The following is a 20,729-nucleotide window of genomic DNA, read 5'->3' as shown; positions in this document are numbered from 1 at the left end:
GCAGCAAGAAGGAACTGAGGAGGTGAGAGGGGACAGGCAGTGAGGAGCAACAGAAGCAATGAGGGGAAACTGAGGCACTGAGAAGGAAGTGAGGGGAAACTGATGCAGCAATGGGGAACAGGTAGTGAGGGGAAACTGGGGCAGTGAGGGGGAACTGAGGAAGTGAGAGGGGAAACTGAGGCAGTGAGGGGGAACTGAGGAAGTGAGAGGGGAAACTGGGGCAGTGAGGGGGAACTGAGGAAGTGAGAGGGGAAACTGAGGCAGTGAGGGGAAACTGGGGCAGTGAGGGGGAACTGAGGAAGTGAGAGGGGAAACTGAGGCAGTGAGGGGGAGCTGAGGCAGCAAGAGGGAACTGGGGCAGTGAGGGGGAATTGAGGAAATGAGGGGAAACTTGAGGCAGTGAAGAGGAGCTGAGGAAGTGAGGGGGGAAACTGAGGCGGCGAGGGAGAACTGAGGAAGTGAGGGAAAACTAAGGCAGTGAAGGGAAACTGATGAAATGAGGGGAAACTGGGGCAGTGAGGGGGAACTGAAGAAACGAGGGGGAACTCAGTTGGCAAGGGGAAACTGAGGCAGCAAGAATCATAGAATTGGCTGGGTTGGAAGGGACCTCAGAGATCATCAAGTCCAACCCTTGAGAAGATGGAACAGGGGCAGTGAGGGGGAACTGAGACAATGAAGGGGGATGGAGGTAGTGAGGGGAAACTGAGGCAGTGAAGGGAAACTGAGGCAGTGAGAGGGAACTGAGGAAGCAAGGGGGAACTGAGGCAGTGAGAGGAAACACAGTGAGAGGAAAGAGGCAACAAGGGGGGACAGAGGTAGTGAAAGGAAACAGGCAGCAAGAAGGAACTGAGGAGGTGAGGGGGGACAGGCAGTGAGGGGAAACTGAGGCAATGAGAGGGAACTGAGGAAGCGAGGGGAAACTGAGGAAACGAGGGGAAACTGAGGCAGTGATGGGGAACTGAAGCAGTGAGGGAAAACACTCAGAGAAAGGGGATCAGGGCAGGGATCTCCCCTCAGAGAGCAGGGTCCCCATTTTCCATCCGTGTTTGTTCTGAGGCAAGCACCTGAGCACCTGACAGCTCCTGTGCTGAGGAGAGCTCGAAACCCTGACAGAATCCCACTATGAAAGCATCTTGTTGGGGCAGCAGAGGGGCTGTGTGGGCCTGATGCCAGCGTTTTATTTCTCAGCATTCTCTCCTTTTTGCAGAAATCAGTTATGAAATGTGCTGCTGAGAACCTTTCAGCTGGCACGGTGAGCAGGTGGGGGGTTATTCACGGTGGCTTTGGTTCCCCACTGCGCTTCATTCTGTCCTAGCTTGGCTGAAGGGGATTTGTTCTGTCATGGGTCCAAACACCCTGAAAAAAACAACCCAAGAGCCTGGCCCTCCAGCCCCAGCTCACCCAACAACAGCCCTTAAAGATAGAGCAGGCTGTGAAGAAGGGAAACACAAGGCAGCATGGATTGGGGCTGCCTTCTCCAACTTCTGCCACATCCTTGTTCCAGAAATGATCTGAAAAATCAACCTGTGAGTGTGTACTTTGTGTCTAAGCACCCGCATTTGTAACCTGCAGCTGCTGGCAACAGAAAAAGCCTTTCACATAACGTTGGGAAGACAAAAGGAATGTGTGTGAGCCTAAAAAAAAAAAAGATGTATTGCTTCCTCAAACAGAAGAAATGTGTTTATTCAGGCTGTGTGCCTACCAGTACAATATAATTGTTCTGAGGAGACTTTGCACAATGGGTGGCAGAGGAAAAGCTGCTTCTGGAAAAGCAGCACCAACACAGGCAGCACAGTTCTGCCTTTGTCACATTTGGAGGATCCAGAAAGGGCAAAGCACTGCAGTTTCATTTATTTTTTTTCCAGCAGAAAGACTTCATTAGTGATCTCCAACCTGACACAGGAGGTGACAAACAGTGTAAGATGAGTTTCTTGCTAGGGAGCTGTCTGGAAAAAAAGTGTTCTGTTGAGCATCTTCAAGCATGGTAAATAAAGAGCAGCATCTCTTTCAGACAAGTCACATTTAAGTTACTGATACAAGAAACTTTTAATGACTTATTCCACAAGCTTATTTTGCAGCAAGCATAAAGCATTTTAACCAACCTGAGCATTTTTCACAGATAAATTCATTTCACAGCAACAGCGACACTGAAACAGTAGCAGAACGTGCTTTGGACGTTTTTTGTTACAAATATTAATGCCAGAGGTTGGTTGTTTTGGGTTTTTTTTTTTGTCAGAACGAGATCTAACCGGTTCATCTCACATCCTTTCAAGAGCAGGGGTGCGATGGATTTATCTCAACACAAAAATCCATGTAAAATGCTGCAGGCTGACAGGGTGAGGAGGAACTCAGCTGGATGGCCTTGGGGGTGCAAATAAAAACACGCCAGGAGCAAGAAAAAGCGTGAAGATAGAATAGCAGCAAGAGCCACAAAATAGCAGTGGAAGAAAAGCTGAAGTATTGGGCTGCTCTGAAACCCCCCCAGGGGGTGGTGGATGGAGGGATCGGCAGCTTAGGGATGGAGCCAGGATGGGTTTTTGTAGGAAGGGTACAGAGCTCTGAGAACAAGCTGAGGGAGCAGAGAGAGAGAGGAATGTGGTGAAAATCCTCCCTCATGAACAGCAGGATAAGCCAAGTGCAGACTTAACCCCTTCTCCAGGGACTGCAGCTTAAGGAGCAAAAGGTCTGAGATCTGGAGGTGCTGTCCCTTCACCACCTCTGTGGAAGGATTGAGGTAACCCCTGCCAAAAGCTTCGGGAAAACACAGAGGAATTTTCTACAAGATGACACAGCAAAGATGTTGGTGCCAAAAAAATAGTAATAATTAAAAAAATACATAAAATCCACCCTTCAACTGTTGTTGGCAACTGGAGGGAAAGTGCTTCTGGTAAGAGATCATTCTGACAAGTATCAGAAAGTCAACACAACAGCCACCCTCAGGGCACGAAATCGTGCACTTCTCTTTCTGCAAAATAACCCTTTCCTCTCTGAAAGGATCACTTGAGGGATGGAAGAATGCATGACCGAGGTCAGGAGTGGCAGAGAAGCTGGCTGTGCTCCCTCTGTGGATGCTGAGCCAGGAGACTGGGATGTTGGAGAGTTTTCCCACCAGGGAATGCTTATTAAAATAAGGTCTGAAGTGTGGTATTACAGGGAATTCCTCTTCCTGAACACAATGAGCACTCAGAGTGGTGGGGGAAAAAGGAGCAAGTTTAAGAAGCTCGATGCAAATTGCAGTGAACACTTCAAGCCTGGGTATGTCCTATGCAGAGGATGAGCATTAAAAATTACCATTAAAAAAACCAAAACCAAACCAAACCAAAACAAAACAAACCACACAAAAAATAGCAAAAAACCAAAAAAACCACATTCCAATACCACAGAATGGTTATTCTGAACAGAAATATTCAGTGCACACGACAGGGAACCTCCTGCTCCCATTCCTTCAATCCAAACACACACCCCACCCGACACAGAGCCTCTTCTGAAATAAATCCTGGGAATTTCCCTCAGGAAAAGGTGCACATCCCTGCAGTGCAGCTCTCTCCAGGCTTAGATCATCCTCCTGGATCTCCACCGCTGTTCCTGCTGTTGCAGTCACAAAGAAGCCTGTAACACCCCCAGCCCATCAGACACCACAACCAGCAGCTGAAGGCAAGAGTCTCCTCCTCAACATCATCACACAAAATAGATCCTTAATAAGGCAAAAGTGCCAGTGGTTCCTCATTTATTTACTGGCATTTTTTGGCCACCACTCGGGTGTGCTTGCAGTCAGCTTCACTTTATCACCTGCTATATTTAGGCAGAGTGGTTCAGTGATATTAGCTAACCTCAGCAAAGCCAGACCAAGTTCACCTTCTCCAGCCCGGAACTTTCCAGCTGACTTTCCAGATTCAGTTAAGATCTCAGCACCCTCGGGAATGCTGTCCTTGGGAAGAGGAGCTGGGAAATGGACTGGCAGCAGACGTTTACGGATGACACCCATGTGGTGTGTCCTGGCTGTCAGCTCCTGCCCAATGTAGCAGCCTTTGGTAAAGCTGATGCCATTCATGAAGGCCAGGTTGGATTCCAAGGGGAGGGCTACTCCAGGAGGGAGATCTTTCACACCTTCAGGAATTCCTAGGAAAACAACATAAAACCGACAGGTAAATGTGTTAGGATCTTCACTGTTTAAGATTTCCTGAATATTCCTCTCAGTATGGTTTGACTCATGACCAAGGTGCTTTTCCAAACCAGACAGACTCAGGTTTAAGCAGAGGACCATCCTCTTCCAGGATGAAAATTAATTTAATCCCACTGTGTGCATGGACAAGGTAAAAACAATGGATTTGGGAGCAGGCACAAGGTTGAGACCCCTCTCAGATCAAATCATCCACCCTTGGCCTCTGACTTAACTCTGCAAATCTAGTCAAGACATTTTTAGGACATTAGGGTGTTTCCTCTTCCTTCCTTAGCAACAAGGAAAACAGACTGTGTGTAATCCCCCAGAAATCAAAGTGACTCAGACCACAGAAGTTTCTCTCTAAGAAAATGAACAATTCTTGTTTTCTTTTGCTGTAACCATTCCTGACCCACTGCCCTATAATCTGAGTAATAGGAAACTGTACCTAAATATTGATTCTGCCAGCAGACAGAATGATAAATACCAGATTATTTTTACCCTCAAAGAAGCAAAAAACACCTGTGCTTTTTAACAGGTTATACACACTCAGACATTCCAATAATTTATAATTTATTCTTCTATCTTATATCACCATATGGACACTGATAATAAGACTGAAGTGCATGAACACATAAATAAACTTTCCAAAATCCACAACAAGTATAAGAAGAAGATGTGGCTTTACCTTGCTTATACCTATGCCTGTGATAATCCTGAATATTTCCAATATGACTCCCAGGGATAATCTCTGAGAGATTTGCTCCTTTCCTTGTTATCAGTCTCCAGCCCATGATTTCTGTTCTGGGGTCAGGAGTTAAGATCAGTGCTTGGTCTGCACATTTACTGAGAGAACCAGCAATGTCTCCAGCCTGCTCCCCGGGGATGACAGCCCACAAAGAGAGGTCAAGGCAAGGGGCAATGTTTACTTTCCTCCGGATCTTGTAGAGCTTCAGATGTTTTTGTATGGCATCCAGCACACCGCTGTCACACTCCAGCAGGATGTGTGGCTCTTCATCTGCCCTCTCGTGAAGCCTAAAAAAAAGCAACACCTCTGAGGTCAGAAAAAAACCAAACTCCTGCAGCAATGGAAGCCAACACATTTTTATCTTGATCCTGGTGAGGATCTAGAGATCTGAGGAATTTCACTAAAAACTGATGGTGCACACAAGAGCAGAACTCACTCCCCTCTAGGGACAGACCTTAACTTTTTCAGCCACCTGAAAGACTGAGACCTGGGGCTGTTTATCTTTGAGAGGGGAATCTATTAAATGTCTATAAATATCTGAGGGGTGGGGGGCAAGAGGAAGAGTCCAATCCCTTTTCAGTGGTGCCCAGTGACAGGGCAAAGAATAATGGGTTGAAATGAAAACATAAGAAGGTCCAGCTTAAAATGAGGAGAAACTTCTTGGCTGTGAGGGTGAGGGAGCCCTGGCCCAGGCTGCCCAGAATGGTTCTGGAGTCTCCTTCTCTGGAGGGCTTCCAAACCCACCTGGATGTGTTCTGTGTGCCCTGCCCTGGGGGATCCTGCTTTGGCAGAGGGGTTGAACTGGATGTTTGTCTCAGGTATGGCCCATATCCACCCCGAGGGCCACTTTAAAAATATTATCATTATGATTTTCTGCCATTTCAGCACTGGTGAGGCTGCACCTCAAATCCTGTGTTTTGTTTTGGGCCCCTCAGGACAAGGACATTGAGGGGCTGGAGAGTGTCCAGAGAAGGGAATGGAGCTGGGGAAGGGTCTGGAGCAGAAATCAGGAGCAGCTGAGGGAGCTGGGGGTGTTGATCCTGGAGCAGAGGAGGCTGAGGGGAGACCTTCTGGCTCTCTGCAACCCCCTGAGAGGAGGTTGGAGCCAAGGGGGGGTTTGGGCTCTGCTCCCAAGGAAGAAGTGATGGGACAAGAGGAACTTTTGGCCTCAAGTTGTGCCAGGGGAGGTTTAGGTTGGAGCTGGGGAACAATTTCTCCCTGGAAAGGGCTCTCAGGGACTCCATGGATGAATCCCCATCATCCCTGGAGGAGTTTCCAAGCCCTGGGGATGTGATGCTGAGGGACACAGGGGAGTGGTGGCCTTGGCAGTGCTGGGTGAGGAGTTGGACTCCATTATCTTTGCCTACAAGAAAGCTGGGGAGGGGCTTTTTAGGATGTCAGGGAGTGATAGGACATGAAGGAATGGTTTCAAACTAGAGGAGGGGAGATTTAGATTGAAAGTTAGGAAGAAGTTCTTCCCCATGAGGGTGGTGAGACCCTGGCACAGGTTGCCCAGAGAGGTGGTGGAAGCCCCATCCATCCCTGGAAGTTTTTAAGATCAGGCTGGATGATGCTCTGAGCAACCTGGGATGGTGGGAAGTGTCCCTGCCCATGGCAGGGGAGTTGCAAGGAGATTATCTTAAAGACCCCTTCCAACCCTGAAAATTCTATGATTCTATAAAAGCTCTTTTCCAACAAAAAGAAATAAAAATAAAATAAAAATAAATTATATATTCCTCTACTTTTCTGCCTCATTCACAGCGCGGCGCGGCCGCTGACAGGAACGCCTCGCACACCCAGGAGCCCGCCAAGCCCGTTTCCATGGCAACAACCCCCCCCAATCCCCCCTCCCTCCTCCCCTGTGGTCTCGCCCGTCCCCCCCCCCCTCCTCTTGGACTCACCTGTAAGCGATGACGTCATAGAGACAGCGGCCCTGCACATTCAGCGCATGCGCATAGAGCGCCCGCGGCGGGGCCGGTGCGGAGGCGGCGTCCCCGGGCAGCAGCCGCGTGACGTCATTGGTGAGCAGGCCCTGCAGGAAAACGGCGGCCTCGGCCCCCCGCACCTCCAGCACCGCCCGCCTCACCGGGAAGCAGGCGGCCGAACCGCTGCTCCCGCCCCGACACAGCCGCCGTAGCCCGGGCAAGGGCAGGGTCGTTGTTGTCGTTACCGCCGCTGCTACCGCCCTCACCAACATGGCGGCGGCGCTGTCAGGAGGTGCTGCCGCTCGCTGCTGCCGCCGCCGCCGCCGCCATCTTGTGTGTGTCGGCGGGGACAGCGACACCTACCGGCCGGGAGGGGGCGCCGGCGGCTCCGCCCCTTTCCCCACGGCAGCGATCGGGGGAGGGGAGGGGGAGGAGAGGGAGGGGGCTGAGGGGGAGCGACCACCCCATGAACCCACCCTATGAACCCACCCCATGGCACCCACCCCATGAACCCACCCTATGAACCCACCCCATGAACCCACCCCAGGAACCCACACTATGAACCCACCCCATGAACCCACCCCATGAACCCACACTATGAACCCACCCCATGAACCCACCCCATGGCACCCACCCCATGGCACCCACCCCAGGAACCCACCCCATGAACCCACCCCATGAACCCACCCTATGAACCCACCCTATGAACCCACCCCATGAACCCACCCCATGAACCCACACTATGAACCCACCCCATGAACCCACCCCATGGCACCCACCCCATGGCACCCACCCCAGGAACCCACCCCAGGAACCCACGCCATGAACCCACCCTATGAACCCACCCTATGAACCCACCCCATGAACCCACCCCATGAACCCACCCCTTGAACCCACCCTATGAACGCACCCCATGGCACCCACCCCATGAACCCACCGCATGGCACCCACCCCAGGAACCCACCCTATGAACCCACCCCATGAACCCACCCCAGGAACCCACCCCAGGAACCCACCCTATGAACCCACCCTATGAACCCACCCTATGAACTCACCCCATGAACCCACCCCATGAACCCACCCCATGGCACCCACCCCAGGAACCCACCGCATGGCACCCACCCCAGGAACCCATCCACTGCACCCACCCACTGAGCCCACCCACTGAACCCACCCCATTAACCCACCCCATGGTAACCACCCACTGAGCCCACCCCATTGCGCCCACCCCGTCAACCCGCCCACTGAGCCCATGCCCTGAACCCACCCCATTAACCGCCCCCATGGCACCCACCCCATGGTACCCACCCACTGAACCCACCCACTGAACCCAACCCATGGTAACCACCCACTGAGCCCACCCCATGGCACCCACCCCATGGTGCCCACCCCATGAACCCATCCACTGCACCCACCCCAGGAACCCAGCCACTGAGCCCATGTCCTTAACCCACCCTATGAACCCACCCCATAGCACCCACGCCATGGCCCCCACCCCATGGCGCCCACCCCATGAACCTATCCACTGCACCCACCCACTGAGCCCGCCCACTGAACCTCATTAACCCACCCCATGGTACCCACCCACTGAGCCCACCCCATTGCGCCCACCCCATGAACCCACCCTAAAAACCCACCCCATGGCGCCCACCCCATGGCCCCCACCCCATGAACCTATCCACTGCACCCACACCATGAACCCACCCACTGAGCCCATGCCCTGAACTCACTCCATGGCACTCACCCCATGGCACCCACCCTATGGTACCCACCCCCTGCACCCACCCCACGAACCCATCCACTGCACCCACCCACTGAGCCCACGCCCTGAACCCACCCCATTAACCCACTGCATGGCACCCACCCCATGAACCCACCCACCCCATGGTAACCACCCCATTAACCCACTCCATGAACCTACACCATGGTATCCACCCTATGGCACCCACCCTATAAACCCACCCCATGGTACACACCCACTGAACCCACCCACTGAGCCCACCCCATGGTACCCACACCCCATGGCACCCACCCATTGATCCCACCCCATGAACCCAGCCATTAAACCCACCCATGGCACCGACCCCATTGCACCCACCCCATGAACCCACCCACTGAGCCCACGCCCTGAACCCAGATGGGGAACATCCTCAGTGTCCTCCAGGAACACGGAGCTAGAAAGCTGGAAAACACTGCTGCTCCCAGATGTGTTGGGGTGGGTTTTTTCCACTTTTATTTTAAAACTGTTACTTCTGTCTCTGTAGGACCCAACAGCTGTCCCAGTCCTCAGTTAGGAGGGAAGGGAAGGGAAGGGAAGGGAAGGGAAGGGAAGGGGAAAGGGAAAGGGAAAGGGAAAGGGAAAGGGAAAGGGAAAGGGAAAGGGAAGGGAAGGGGAAGGGAAGGGGAAGGGGAAGGGAAGGGGAAGGGGAAGGGAAGGGAAGGGGAAGGGGAAGGGAAGGGAAGGGAAGGGGAAGGGGAAGGGGAAGGGAAGGGAAGGGGAAGGGAAGGGGAAGGGAAGGGGAAGGGGAAGGGAAGGGGAAGGGGAAGGGGAAGGGAAGGGGAAGGGGAAGGGGAAGGGGAAGGGGAAGGGGAAAGGAAGGAAGGAAAGGAAGGAAAGGAAAGGAAAGGAAAGGAAAGGAAGGAAAGGAAAGGAAAGGAAAGGAAAGGAAAGGAAAGGAAAGGAAAGGAAAAGGAAAGGAAAGGAAAGGAAAGGAAAGGAAAGGAAAGGAAAGGAAAGGAAAGGAAAGGAAAGACGGAGAGGAGAGAGAGGAGAGGAAAAAGGGGGAAGGGGGAGGAGAGAAGAGAAAAGAGAAGAGAAGAGAAGAGGAGAAGAGAAGAGAAGAGAAGAGAAGAGAAGAGAAGAGAAGAGAAGAGAAGAGAAGAGAAGAGAAGAGAAGAGAAGAGAAGAGAAGAGAAGAGAAGAGAAGAGAAGAGAAGAGAAGAGAAGAGAAGAGAAGAGAAGAGAAGAGAGAAGAGAGGAGAGAGAAGAGGAGAAGGAGGAAAAAGAAAGAAAGAAAAATAAAAGACAACCTGTGTTTTTAGAGTAAATGACAGCATTTGGCAACGGGAATTCCTACCAAGCAGCACCCCATGGACAGTAAAATCCTGGAGCTGCAGGTGCCGCTCTCTTTGCCTTTTAAACCTGTCCTTAGCAGAGCGGGCAGTGACCTCGGGAGGGCTGGGGCAGCGCTGGGAGCTCACTCATTTCCCTGGAATTCCGCCCAGAGCTCCAGGAAGGGCCGGGAGTCAGCGCTGCCCTTGGGGATTGCTCCTTCCCAGCTCTGCCCTCGGCTTTGGGGCCGCTCTGCCCCTTGGTGCCACCCGGGCAGCTCCGCAAGGACGGGGCTGAGCCCACACCAACCCTGCCGAAAAGAATTAGGACAAACCAAGAGACACCCGTGTCCGTCAGAACCTCAAACCTCTCAAACCCCAGAGCAAATAAATCTGAAAGGGTGGCACCCAGGAAGTGAAAATGGAAACGAACCAGGAAGCCAATCTGAGCCTTTGAAAGAATTATTAATAATAATAATAATAATAATAATAATAATAATAATAATAAGAAGAAGAAGAAGAAGAAGAAGAAGAAGAAGAAAATTATTATTATTAATAATAGTTTTAATTATATATTATATACAATTATATAGATAATATATATTTAATAATAATATATAATATATAATATATAATATATAATATATAATATAATTCTAATAATATATGATATATAATAATATAATAATATATTATACATTATATATAATAATAATTATTATTATTATTGATGGCACCCCATCCAATATTAATGGCATCCCATATTATTATTATTAATAATAATAATATTAATATTATATTATATTATTTTATAATAATTATAACTATTTATTATATTATCTGTTATCTGTCATCTGTTATCTATTATTATCTATTATCTATTATCTATTATCTATTATCTATTATCTATTAATATATAATTATCTATTATCTATTATGTATTATATATTATATATCATATATTATATATCATATATCATATACCATATATAATTTTTTTTTCCCACTTCCTACAGCTTTTATCCTTTTTTTTTTTCCCTCTGGATTTTCTTTTCTTTAAGTTATGCTGCCATTAAAGTAAGATTTAAACATTCCAGTGGTCAGAAAATAGTTCAGTGGATTAAACTGCCCCGGGGGATGGTTTGAGGAAAGCCCCAGCCTGGCCAAAGTCTTCAATGGTCAAAGTCCATTCAATGGTCAAAGTCCTCAGTGCTGAGTCTGGAGGAACCCTGACTGCTTTACCTCAAAGTTCCTCACTGTTTTACCTAAAAATTCGGGACCTCAAACCTCTTTGGAAGCACCAGGTGATTCCCAGAGCTTTCCAAGAAATTAATTAATTTTGGGGGTTGGTCTCTTTTCCCAGGCAACTCTCAGCAAGACAAGAGGGCAGGGTCTCAAGTTGTGCCAGGGGAGGTTTAGGTTGGAGATGAGAAAGAATTTCTTTCTGGAGAGGGTGATCAGGCATTGGAATGGGCTGCCCAGGGAAGTAGTGGATTCTCCGTGTCTGGAGATATTTCAAAAGAGCCTGGATGTGGCACTGAGTGCCATGGGCTGGGAACTGCAGCAGTAGTGGATCAAGGGTTGGACTTGATGATCTCTGAAGTCCCTTCCAACCCAGCCAGTTCTATGATTCTATGATTCTATGATGGATGGATGGTTGGCAGGAAGGGATAGATGGATGGATGGATGGATGGATGGATGGATGGATGGATGGATGGATAAATGGATGGATGGAAGGATAGAAGGATGGAAGCATGGAAGGGAGGGAGGGATGGATGGCAGGGAGGGATGGATGGATGGATGGATGGCAGGGATGGAGCATGGCAGGGAGGCATGGATGCATGGATGCATGGATGGATGGATGGATGGATGACAGGGAGGGATGGAGGATGGCGGGGAGGGATGAAGGCTGCTCGTGAGGAAGACACACCATCAGGTTTGTTCCTGGCTAAGGCTGCCCAGTAAGGTGGTTGAGATGTTCCAGGTGAGGCTCTGAGCACCCTGATCTGGGGGAGGGTGTCCCAGGGGTTGGACTGGGTGACCTCTTGAGGCCCCTTCTACCCTGAATTATTCTGTGATTCTATGACTGTAGCCAGCACCAGCTCAGCCATCCATGGGTGATCATCTACATCTGATGAAGTCTGGGACCAACCCAGCAGCATGGATGAGTTCACCTCCTCCCTCAGACCTTGCTACTTTGAAGCCCACCTTGGTTTTTAGTAAAATTTTTTTCTTTCTTGTGGGTATTTCTTTTTAGCACTGCAAAGGAGGTGACCTACAGGGCCAAAATCCTTCTGACTTCTGACCTTCCTTGTGGGCTTCTCAAGAGGATCCGTGGTGGAAGTTGGTCCTGCTGGTGCCAAAGAAGATGTAAAGATACCACATCTCCCAGAGAAACAGAGAAAAACTTGGTTCTGTCCTTAAATTATTTCCTGAAGGCTCTGGGATCATGTGTGACCATGCCTGTGATGGGAGGAGCAATGACTGAGGTGGGTTTTTATCCCAAGTGCTTTCCCATCATTTGCTGATTTGAATCATCAGTTCCTCCCAGATTTTGCACAGATTTCCTGCTCCTGAGGCTGAAGATTTCCCTCAGAAGCTTCAGCTCCGTGCCTGAAGGAACTGGAGGCAGTGACTCATCCGGGAGACAACACATCCCAAACAACTGGAAGGTCAACTGCTTCTTAAGGCAAAAATATTTTGCAGTGATTCATAGCCAGGTCTGGGAAAACGGAGCTCTTAGCATGGCTAAAAGAGGCAAACACAAGATAGAGAAGAATTTCATCTCAGGAACTTCTCAGGGAAACAGCACACGCTTTATATATGGTAACAAAATGTAAGTTTTATTCCATTTTATTAGTAATGGCTGTGGAATAACCAGTTGAAGAGCTGGACTGATGCATCACCCTCTTTTGACCAGTGTTTTATATTCTAACTGCAGTCCAGATGTAACATTTACACTGAAAAACACTCACAGGTTCCACCTCAGACTCCAAAAAAAAAAAAAATGTCCAGTACAAATACAGTTAGTACATAAAAAAAAAACAACCCAAACAACAACAGCGACCAAAAAAAAAAAAATAATTAAGATCCCAGAAACTTCCTAACAGCACAGACTGGTTATGGCCTTGAGTTAAGTTCAAGTATTTCCCAGTGGAATGCAACACAAGCAACAAGGTAATCTGGCTTTTCCGTGGGGCATTCCTGGCCCTGAATGGTAAGAAGAGAAACAGAAGTGTGGGCACTTTATCCAGCCAAGTTTAGCAAGAAAAAGTCAGCATTTTAGTTCAGCTGCAAAGCTAAACCTGCCTTGTGTGTGCACAGAACTCCTGACCTGCCAAGGAAAAATCAGGAAGCAAAGCACTCACTGTATTACTGGAATTTCTTTCATGCCTGTCACCCAAATGAAATCCTTGGAGGGTTTGTGACAGTTGTGATGGGGGTTTGGCTGATGGTTGTTCTGATTTTAGCCTTTTCTAACCCAATCTGCCAGAATAAAAGGGAACTTTTTGCTCCTGCCCTTGAAAGGAATCCTCCTCCAAGGATGGAGATGCTGATGTGTGTTGGTCACCCCTGTGACTCAGTGGGAAGCCACAATATCCTAAAGGCTTTAGAGGCCAAGGAGTGGAGGAAGAAAGGGGGAAATGAGCAGTTTGGTGGATGAAATAATAAGCTTTTATATTTCCAGGGCTGCCTGACTCCTGCTGGGTGGCTCAGGTGGGATCTGGGTGAACTGGGATGTCTCAGGGTCAGAGGAGTCCTCCAGGCTGGCTGGGACTTTGCAAGCAGTTCCCATCTCTCTCAGGCATCCCAGGACACTGGAGCAGTCCTGCTGGGAACTTACTTTTTGTGCTTCTGTCAAAATCCTTGGAAAACCTGAGAAATCAGCTCCCATTCACAAAGCCCTCTATGGAAGGAAGAGTTTCCAGCCTGCCAGATGATCAGGGCTGGCTGGAAGGGTGGCTCTGAGAGTGCTTTTCCTGCCCACCCAGGAGCTTGTATTGATCACCCAAGAGTCTGCCCTGGCTCTGGCACTTATCAATATTGCAATTATTGACTCTGACTATGGAAAACAGAGTGTGTGTATTCAGTGTGCTGCTGGCACCAGCCAAGAGGAGGCCTGCAGGATCACCAAAAGCTCCCTTGGTGCACTGAGTCTGTGCTGTGACAATAAGGAAAAGGCCACCTGGAGGAGGGTAGGAAGGTCCTGGATGTCCAAGCACAAATCTGCAGGGAAGAACAAATCTCCTGCCTGCAGAAGATGGGGGTTTGGAGAGGACCAGGGTGCTGGATGGGTGCATGAAGAGAAAAGTGAAAAGGTGGCCCAAGGACCACTGGGATGGGATGACAGAACCAACTGGTGGTGGCTCACAGACACCCAGGAATACTGTAATGGAAAAGTAGCCCTTGGAGAAAGGCAGGAGACAGGAGTTGTTTAACTTAGAGGAGACTGGAGGGAGGTGAAAACAGACTTCAGACACCCAAAAGCTTCTGCAGACCTTGGAGCTCTCCATGTCTGCTGAGGAGGTGCCAAGGGATGAAGTGAGGGGGGTTTGTGTTAGCAATTAAAGAAACATCTGATGGTGGCAAGGTGGTGAGAAGATCCAAGATCCATGATCCATGATCCTTTCCAACCCTGTTGCTCTGAGCATCTCTGACCCCGCACCCACAGAGCCCAGGGATCTCCTCCCATCAGGCACTGAGCAGCTCTATTGGCAGGGAGGATTGAGTCCTGCTGCAGAAAATGGGTTTAATGGGTCAGCCTGGTCCCTGTGAGCAGATTCTGGGGTTTTGGGTGGTTTTTTTGGTTTAAAAACTGCCTTGTTCTTACCCCTGGGTGAGGCGTTTCCCAGCAAGGGCAAGGGAGTCACAAGCCTGTTCCTGCCTTTGGTGACTTGCTGGTGACTCTGCTGGTCCCCAGGGCTGAACCAAGTCACCAGGAAATGCTCCAACCCTGCCTGGGGCTGAAGGAGGTGTCGTGGGTTTTTTTTTTTCAGGAGAAACCCAAAATCCCAATTCCTGCAGAGCCTCCCAACACTGTGTGGGAAGGAGGAGGCCAATCCGATGCTGTGGCACTGCTGCTCATCTCAAAGGAATCAGAAAAACTCAGGCAGCATCCAACCACCCCTCTCCTCGAGAGTTTCCATCCTTCCCTAGGGATCAGGACTTGAAATAGGAGCTGTTTCCCACGGGATGCAGGGCTGGTGGTAACCGAGAAGTTCCAAGGATGTGCAGGACAAGTTTGTGCCCTGGACTGCTCTGATTACCAGGGAGCAAATGTCCACACCAGCCCCAAACTGGGGTCCTGCATCCATTTATCTTCCTGAGAGCATCACCAGCAGCAATCAGCCCCTCCTGCATCACCCAGCACAGCCCCAGCCCAGGAGGAGAGGTTGGGACAAAGCCCCCCAGCAGGGTTGGATGTGTTTGTCTGCCCCATGGGGTGAACTTTCTGAACCTTTTCTGCAAAATTCATGGCAGGAATCATCTCTCCACGTAACCAATGTGTGTTTTTGCTGCCTGTTGCTGCTGGGGGGGGATGCACTGCTCCTCCTGGAGGAAATTTTCCATTTTCCAGGGGAAGGTTTCCAGCAGCCAGAGCAGGCAGCACTCCAGGCATCTTACCAATGCCTCCAGCAGGACCAGAAACAAACCCAAAGGTCTTCCCCAGACTGTTACAAAAAACCATACTGAATATTTGCAGCTGGACACCTCATAGGAAGTTGCTTTGCTTTCTTTCTAAACTTCTTTTTTTTCTCTTTTACTATCAGCACTGTTCTCTAACAACATGACACAGCTCAGCCAAAGTTCCCAGGAGCTGAAAACCCAAGTTCTCTGCCTGTTCCCAAGACCTGGCCACCTGGCAGCAAGGTGCCCTCAAGGCTTTCAGGGACCTCTCTCAAGGACAAAAAGAAAAATGCTCAGCAAGAAGTCCCACAGATCCAAGGGATGACAAACACTGGCACAGGGACCTGCAATCCAGCTTCAGGTGGCTGGGATGGCCCTGAGGGAAGAGCTTGGCACAGGGATGGTGTTTGGGGAGGATCTGCTTCTTTCATGTTAGGTTTGCTCTTGGAAGCTCTGCCTGTTTGGATTCTCCTGGGTGCTGAATCAGATTCTGGTTGTGAGAGCTTCTGCTGAGCCCTGGGCATCATGAGAACATCTCAGGGATCATGAGAACATCAGCCTGAGATGTGGCAGAAAAGGAAATTTCAGCCTCTACCATTTGGCAGGAGATGTTCCTTGTGCTTCCAGTGCTGAGCATTTCTTTTTATTCTATGAATATTTTTTGTCTGTGTGTTACTGGAGGGGCACAAAGCTACAGCCCTGCAGCTCTGCAAGAGAAATGGGATGAAACCACCCTGACAAAGCACATCCTCAGCACTAGCAGGAGGCTTGGAGCTCAGCACCTTGGCTATAAGATGTCCCCAGCTTCCTGGAGCTGCATGAAACCCACCCTAGAACCAAGCCAAGCTGAAAAAACTCCCCATAAACAAGTAAAAAACAAAAATATTCCTGTGACTGTCCCCACTGGAGACAGATCTTCTGCTAAGCCCTCCAGGAAAGTCTGTGAAACCTGACAGCTCTCCAAGTGAGGCTGGAAGCCCAAAGACACCTCCAGGATGGAATCACAGAATAGATAAGGTTGGAACCACAGAATGGACAAGGTTGGAAGAGACCTTCAAGATCATCGAGTTCCAAGGATGAGCTCAGCCCTAGTCCTGACCAAGCTGAGTTGTCCCAGGGGAGGGGGAAGGCTGTAAAATAACCAGAGGGTTGATATTACATTTATATAACATCTCTCTAGGTCTGTATTCACACACACACACCCCTGTTCATGTGGCTGGATCTTGATGTACACCTGAACACACACACACACACATTGAGTGCCTTCTGCCACTCTTTGTAAGGGGTTGATGGAACAGAAAAAACAAATTTTCCTTCAATCCACGCTCAGAAAAAAAAAAAAAAAAGCCTAAACCCTTCATGGTTTTGTTTTCCTGGTTGCATAAAGGCACTTTCTGATGATGTGAAAGCAGCAAGTTTGTTAAAAAACTCCATGACTGCACTGATTCCCATCACACCTACACAGGCACTGGTGGGACACTGGGTCACTGCTCACTCCCACTGCCTGCTGTTGGGTTGTGGTTGCTTTTTGGTTCAGTGCAGAGGAATAAAAGACAAAAAAAAAAAACAAACCCAAAACCCACCCTTCAGCACTGTGCTACTGTTTTCTGCCTCCCTGGGTAGCACAGTCTCTGTGTTTCTACCCCACAACCTGGTGTAGCAGGTTGGAGCATCCAATGACACCTTCTGGAGGTCTTCTGGAGCAGCTGAAGATTCAGGCAGGACATCAGCTGCAAGAGTGTCGTGAAGGTTTGTGCAATGTGTCACTTGTTTCCTTTATCAAGGGATCAGAAATTAATTTTGATTAAGGATTTTTAGTAATTAAATGCTGCCTGACCCACAGCATTCCAGCCTTGCCATGCAGGAGGGGAGCTGCTCACTGCTGGGACCCATCACAGGACACTGTCCAGTTTTTTGGGGGGACTCCAGTGGTCACCAAAAGGGTGGGAGATTCAGGGGGTTTTGCTGTTGCTCACTGGAGGTTCCCAACTGGAGAATGTGTTAGAAATGGGAAAGAAATGTCTTCTTTTTTTTTTTTTTTTTTTTTTTTTAAAACACACTGGAAGACAGCACTAAATCGCTCTGAAACTCCTTTTCCCTCTTGACTTCCACCCAAAAATCGTGCCTGTGCCCCGTGACCTGAACCCAACACCCAAAAAACCCCAGAAACAAACCAAAACAAACCCCCCTCTCCTCTTGCCTCCTCTCCTTTGAGCCCAACCTAAATCCACACGGATGTCTTTCCATCTTTACTGCTTGAGCTCCCTTTCTCCAAGGAGGCCTTGGGTTTAGCACCTTGTTTCTCCTGGGCCGTGTTGGCCCTGTTCTGCTCCACCACGGTGCCCCCTGAGGCAGGGCTGCTGGTTCGAGAAGGTTGAGTGTTGGCTTGGGTGCTGCTGTAGCTCTGGAAGGCAATGTCCAACTGTTCCTGGGCTACTCGGAGGTGTTTGTGGAGGGTTGACAAGTCTGCTGGGAGGTTCTCATCCGGGCTGGTGCACTGCTGCTCCTGAGCAACGTTAGCCAAGTTCTGCTCGTGTGCCATCAAGCTGTTGGGGATCTTGGTGGCTTTCTCTGATTTCACCACCAGGTTGTACTCAGGAGGGCAGGAGATGTTTTTGGGGTAGGAGTAGTTGTAGGGGGGTTGCCTGAAGCTGTTCATCTTCCGGTTGCGGATGGCATCCCGGATGGTCCCAAAGCCCAGGTGGAACATCTCACACATGTTGAGCAACAAGCAGAGGAAGCTCACCACGTACATCACCAGGAGAAAAATGGTTTTTTCAGTCGGCCGGGACACAAAGCAGTCCACAGTGTGAGGGCAAGGGACCCTGTTGCACACGTAATAGGCTTCCACCTCAAAACCATAAAGCAAATACTGCCCTACCAGAAAGCAAACCTCAAAGGAAGCCCTGGTTAGAAGCTGGAAGACATAGATCTTCATCAGCCCTTCTTCCTGGATCCTTCTCCTCCCGTCGTGCTTCTGGGGCTCTTTGCTTTGGGGCTTGGCTTTGGCTTTCTCACTTTCTGCTGCCTCATCAGAGATCATGGGGTCCTCCTCGTCGGCCTCCAGGGGGTCTTCCATGTTGGGTCCCGTCTGCCAGTTCAAGGCAAAGTGCTGCTGCTTCTTCCTCTTCTTCTTCTTGAACCCCTTGAACTTCTTCTCCTCCTCCGCCGAGCGGGCGATCCTGTGGATGGCGTAGCCCAGGTACATGACTGAAGGGGTGGAGATCATGATGATCTGGAAGACCCAGAACCTGACGTGTGAGAGGGGGGCAAAGGCATCATAACAGACGTTGTCACAGCCGGGCTGCTTGGTGTTACAGGTGAACTTGCTCTGCTCATCCGAGTAGATGGATTCCCCCCCAACCGCCGTCAGGACGATGCGGAAGACGATGAGCACGGTGAGCCAGACCTTGCCCACGAAGGTGGAGTGATTGTGAATCTCTTCTAGCAGGCGAGTGAGGAAGCTCCAGCTCATGTTGGTCATAAGGGCTGCTCAGTTATAATCTGCAGGGAGAGGGAGAAATAAAAAAAGTAATAATAATAATAATAAAAAAACAAAGACGTAAGGATGCAGTCAAACGATGTGGCTGCTACATCCCCACATCTGTGACAGATGAAGTTATTTTGTCTCAAAGAAACACCTTGCCCTGCCAACTCATCAGAACTGGTGAGGGACCAGCACATGGGGCTGCCCACATGAGCTCAACATCAGGGAAGAAAGGGAGAAATAATAAAAAAAAGAGAAATCAAAATAAAAACAAAGCCGTAAGGATGCAGTCAAGAGATGTGGCTGTAACGTACCCACATCTGTGACAGATGGAGTTATTTTGTCTCAAAGAAACACCTTGCCCTGCCAACTAACCAGAATTGGTAAGGGACCAGCACATGGGGCTGCCCACATGAGCTCAACATCAGGGAAGAGAGAGAGAAATAAAAAAAAAAAAGAGAAATTAAAATAAAAACAAAGCCGTAAGGATGCAGTCAAGAGATGTGGCTGCGACATCCCCACATCTGTGACAGATGAAGTTATTTTATCTTAAAGAAACACCTTACACTGCCACCTCACCAGAACTGGTGAGGGACCAGCACGAGGCTGACCATATGAGCTCAACATCAGGGAAGAGGTCATGGCCAGTGTGGGGACACATTGCAGCACCATAGCTGGAGGCAGGGAGCACAGGATCACAGGATGGGTTGGGATGGAAGGGACCTTGAGGATCATCTCATCCCAACCCCCCTGCCATGGGCAGGGACACCTCCCACCAGCCCAGGTTGCTTCAAGCCCCATCCAACCTGTCCTGGAACACTTCCAGGGATGGGGCAGCCACAGCTTCTCTTTGTCCTGGAGCAGGTCCAAAGGAGGGCAACCAGGCTGGTGAAGGGACTCGAGCACAGACCCTATGAGGAGAGGCTGAGAGAGCTGGGGGTGTTCAGCCTGGAGAAGAGGAGGCTCAGGGGAGACCTCATCACTCTCTACAACTCCCTGAAAGGAGGTTGTAACCGGGTGGACGTTGGTCTCTTTTGCCAGACGACTTTCAACAAGACAAGAGGGCAGGGTCTCAAGTTGTGCCAGGGGAAATTTAGGTTAGATATTAGAAAGAATTTCTTTACGGAGAGGGTGATCAGGCATTGGAATGGGCTGCCCAGGGAAGTAGTGGATTCTCCGTGTCTGGAGCTATTTAAAAAGAGACTGGATGTGGCACTGAGTGCCATGGGCTGGGAACTGCAGCAGTAGTGGATCAAGGGTTGGACTTGATGATCTCTGAGGTCCCTTCCAACCCAGCCAATTCTATGATTCTATGAAACCCATTCCAGGGTCTCACCACCTTCACAGAAAATAATTTCTTCCCAAGATCTGATTTAAATCTCCCTTTTCCAGTTTGAAACCCCCTATCCTGGAGTTATGAGATAAACACAGGTTGGTGGCACAAGAAGCCACAACACCTACAAGACTCACCATTATCTGCTTTTTGGCCTAATTTGAGACTTCACTCAGGTGGGTGACCATAAAACTGGACACAAGGCACCATGGAAGCCACTTAGGATATAAAAAGGGTGCTGAACCTGTGATAATCTCTTATTTTCACACCGTGAGCTCAGGTGTCTCAGCTGAAAGAGGGAGCAAAGGATGTTGCCCAGAGCCTTGTTCTGCTGAAATATCTTTCATCAGGAAACCCATAAAAATTCAAAGAATTAGGGAAAGAATGGGAATATTTAT

General features: G+C 49.6%; 2 protein-coding genes across 3 annotated transcripts in view; both read right to left on the bottom strand.

Annotated features, from left to right (window-relative positions):
* Positions 1–1,658: 1,658 nt before the first annotated feature.
* On the bottom strand, positions 1,659–7,170 carry IBA57 (iron-sulfur cluster assembly factor IBA57). The gene is made up of 3 exons (XM_030445680.1): positions 6,809–7,170; positions 4,848–5,194; positions 1,659–4,119 (listed from the first exon to the last, which is right to left on the bottom strand). The coding sequence occupies exons 1-3, from the start codon at positions 7,102–7,104 to the stop codon at positions 3,728–3,730; spliced, it is 1,035 nt and encodes a 344-aa protein (XP_030301540.1). The 5' UTR covers positions 7,105–7,170; the 3' UTR covers positions 1,659–3,727.
* Positions 7,171–17,181: 10,011 nt separating this feature from the next.
* LOC103529029 (gap junction gamma-1 protein) overlaps positions 17,182–20,729 on the bottom strand; it is a 31,882-nt gene continuing 28,334 nt past the window's right edge. For both annotated transcript variants that reach the window (XM_008494443.2, XM_030445284.1), the window contains exon 2: positions 17,182–19,015. In XM_008494443.2, the coding sequence (XP_008492665.1) occupies positions 17,733–18,995 (1,263 nt within the window). In that variant the 5' untranslated portion in view covers positions 18,996–19,015 and the 3' untranslated portion in view covers positions 17,182–17,732. The remainder of the gene's footprint in view (positions 19,016–20,729) is intronic.

Source organism: Calypte anna, chromosome 2 (assembly GCF_003957555.1).
Source record: "Calypte anna isolate BGI_N300 chromosome 2, bCalAnn1_v1.p, whole genome shotgun sequence".
NCBI classification, from domain to species: Eukaryota; Metazoa; Chordata; class Aves; order Apodiformes; family Trochilidae; genus Calypte; species Calypte anna.
This window is presented reverse-complemented; position numbering and strand designations above follow the sequence as displayed.